The sequence below is a fragment of the Cicer arietinum genome, chromosome 5 (genome assembly GCF_000331145.2).
Source record: "Cicer arietinum cultivar CDC Frontier isolate Library 1 chromosome 5, Cicar.CDCFrontier_v2.0, whole genome shotgun sequence".
NCBI lineage: Eukaryota > Viridiplantae > Streptophyta > Magnoliopsida > Fabales > Fabaceae > Cicer > Cicer arietinum.
Window position 1 is genome coordinate 74595305 of NC_021164.2, and position 2881 is coordinate 74598185.

The 2881-nt window shown below is 25.0% G+C and overlaps 1 protein-coding gene across 1 annotated transcript; it reads left to right on the plus strand.

The window, feature by feature from the left end:
* The first annotated feature begins 1282 nt into the window (after positions 1-1282).
* Positions 1283-2473, plus strand: LOC101502252 (uncharacterized). Its single transcript, XM_004501727.3, has one exon. The coding sequence runs from the start codon at positions 1418-1420 to the stop codon at positions 2270-2272; it is 855 nt and encodes a 284-aa protein (XP_004501784.3). The 5' UTR covers positions 1283-1417; the 3' UTR covers positions 2273-2473.
* Positions 2474-2881: the final 408 nt, after the last annotated feature.

The following is a 2881-nucleotide window of genomic DNA, read 5'->3' on the forward strand; positions in this document are numbered from 1 at the left end:
TTAAAATTTCACATTTTTAATATTTTTTATCTTACTCATTAACTCTATGCATTTAAAAATGTTTGTAATTAATAGTTAAGGATTTTTTAATATTATAATAATATAAAGATAAGGATGTACATTAAATATTGTTAAGTTATTATAAAATATGAACTACTTACTAAAAAGTCAATATCTAGTACATTTATAATTTATAAAATTATAATTTTTTATTAATGTTTTTTATATATATTTTAGATAGTACTTTTTCTATAATGGTTAACATTTTTCCATAAATATATTATAGCAACAAATTTTTGTTTTTACTTAATATTACAAACTAAATGAGGTCAACAGTTAAATTATTTTTACAACTTTTCTAGTGTAATTTATTTGAAATTATTATATTGGTATTGCATTACTGAGCTATATTTAAATTCTTATATTTTTATGTATGGTTTAATGTTTTATTAATGTAAAATGATTTTATATCGATATAAAAATCTGTCATTTATACACTTTATTAACATATAACTTTTTAACAAAAATATATAACTAAATTCATATAATTAATTAACCGTGTTGAGATATGATTCTCAGAGATAAAACGAAAATGTTGCAAAATTAAGAAATGAGAAGCATATTTATTTCATAAAAATCAAAATTGCCATTTTTTTAAAATAAAAAATACCATGTTTATTCATTTTATGAGGAAAAAAAAGGTCATTTTTAAAGAAAAATTAAGACCATTAAAAGAAATATATGAATTTATATGAAAAATTATAATGTTGACGTAAAAAAAAATCAAATTATTCATTTTACGAAGAAAAAAAGGACCATCTCTAAAGAAAAATTAAGACATTAAAAAAAATATAAATTGATATAAAAAATTATAATGTTGACGTAAAAAAAATTATAATGTTGAACAAATTGTTTATGGTAATTCTACTTTTAAAATTTTAAATAGTCAAAAAGTAGTTTTAATTGATTTTTACCACCAACTCAACACTAGAAATTTATTCTTTTAAATTTTATTTAAACTGTCTAAATTTTTTTATTTCAAATGCTTAGTTGTAAATCTTCTATAAATTTTCGTTAAACCTTAAGATATTCTTTATCTTAGACTAATACATTATCTCTCATTTAACTTTAATATATAGAAAATATTTACATTAGTAGTATCCTATATATTATATTTAGTATTAATTTCAGTCAATTACTCAATAAATGCACTATAAGCAATATTTTTAAACATTTATAAATGTGAATTTCTCAGTATGTTCATGCACCAGACACACACTATCCTAATAAAAAATTGTCATGTAAATTTCATACCTCGTGTGCGTGGCACGAGTCCGTACTAGTATAAATAGAACACTGGTTTTCTATAGATAACACTATTTTCCGCATAAACCCATCCATTTCATTTCTCAAAAAAATGGCACCCATTTCTACTGACCAACTCTATCTATTTCACAAAATGGATCGTGAAATATTTTCATGTCTAGTCATAAAATTGGGTCGTTCCCCTTCTCAATCTCTTTTAGTCATGGCCTTGTGGCTTTGGCTAGAATACATTGGTTATCCTAATCTTGTTTCAAAATTGATTGATCTTCCTCGTATATTAATAAATCTTGTGGCACAAGAAGCTGTATCTTGCTTGAATTGTTTGGAGTTTGATGATTTTCATATCCCATATAATGGTGTCTTGACTCTAACTTCAGCGTTAATGCAAAAAGAAATTTCACTTCAACTCTTCAAACTCAAAAAGTTCACTGCTATAGCCGGTATTAAAAATGTTCTAAATAAAATATGTGCTAGAATTTTTAAAGATATTTTGTTACGTATTTTGGGTAGTCCTTATATGGGAAAATTACTACCTTATGCTTATAGACCCGTGATTGTTCCCGGTTTTCCTCATCGATTATTTGGTGATTTTAATTCACCACCAACAAATTTTGTGCAACTTGATTTGTCTGATCCTAGGATATGGAATAAAAATAGACTATTTGATGATGTATTAGATGGTGAAAAAACTATATTCTTAACATTTTCTAGGGGATTTCCGGTTACTGAAGAGGAGGTGAAATTTGTTTTTACAAGCACTTTTGGGATAAATTGTATCAAGAATTTGCAAATGGGGAATAAAGGTTTACGTGACCAAACTTTATTTGCAACTATGGTTGTGAATGATGTGGAAACACTTGATCGAATTCTGAATGGGAAACACATTGCAAAGTTCCGTATCAATGGTAAACATATTTGGGCTCGTAAGTATGAGCGTCGAGAATAAATTTTCCCAATATTGGGAGAAATAAATAATTAGAGAGAATTATTACAACCTTACGATATATTCTTAGAACCACAACACTCATTTTGCTTGCTTGTTGTATTGCTTTGTTTGGTAAAATATGTTTTTTTTTGTAATTTTTTAGAGTGAAATGTTTTACACAAATGGGTAGTACACAGGTGAGGCTCAATATATTATTTTGTAATTAAGTAATTATTAATAATTGATTCTCTCAATTTTATTGGAGTATTTTTTTTTTTTTTTTATGAACAGTCTAGAGGTCAAATTCAAACCCATTAAATATGGAAAAAGGGAATATTGAATGTTCAAATATGTGTTTTAGATTATTAAATGTTCCGATACTTTTCGTCTTTTTTTTTTTTTTATCTTAAAAGAAATAATAAATTTTATTATAATTAACTCATACAAATATAAGGTCTCGGGTTTAAATCCGAAAAAGATATTTAATCTAACAATATTAATTTATCAATTGAATTATGACTTAAGAAAGTTTTTTTTAACTGTACTTACGAGGGCAATTGCATCTTATGTTTATTGGATTGAATTGAACATAGAGTAGTAGGCTTAATTTTATAGGACGCTTAAAATCTC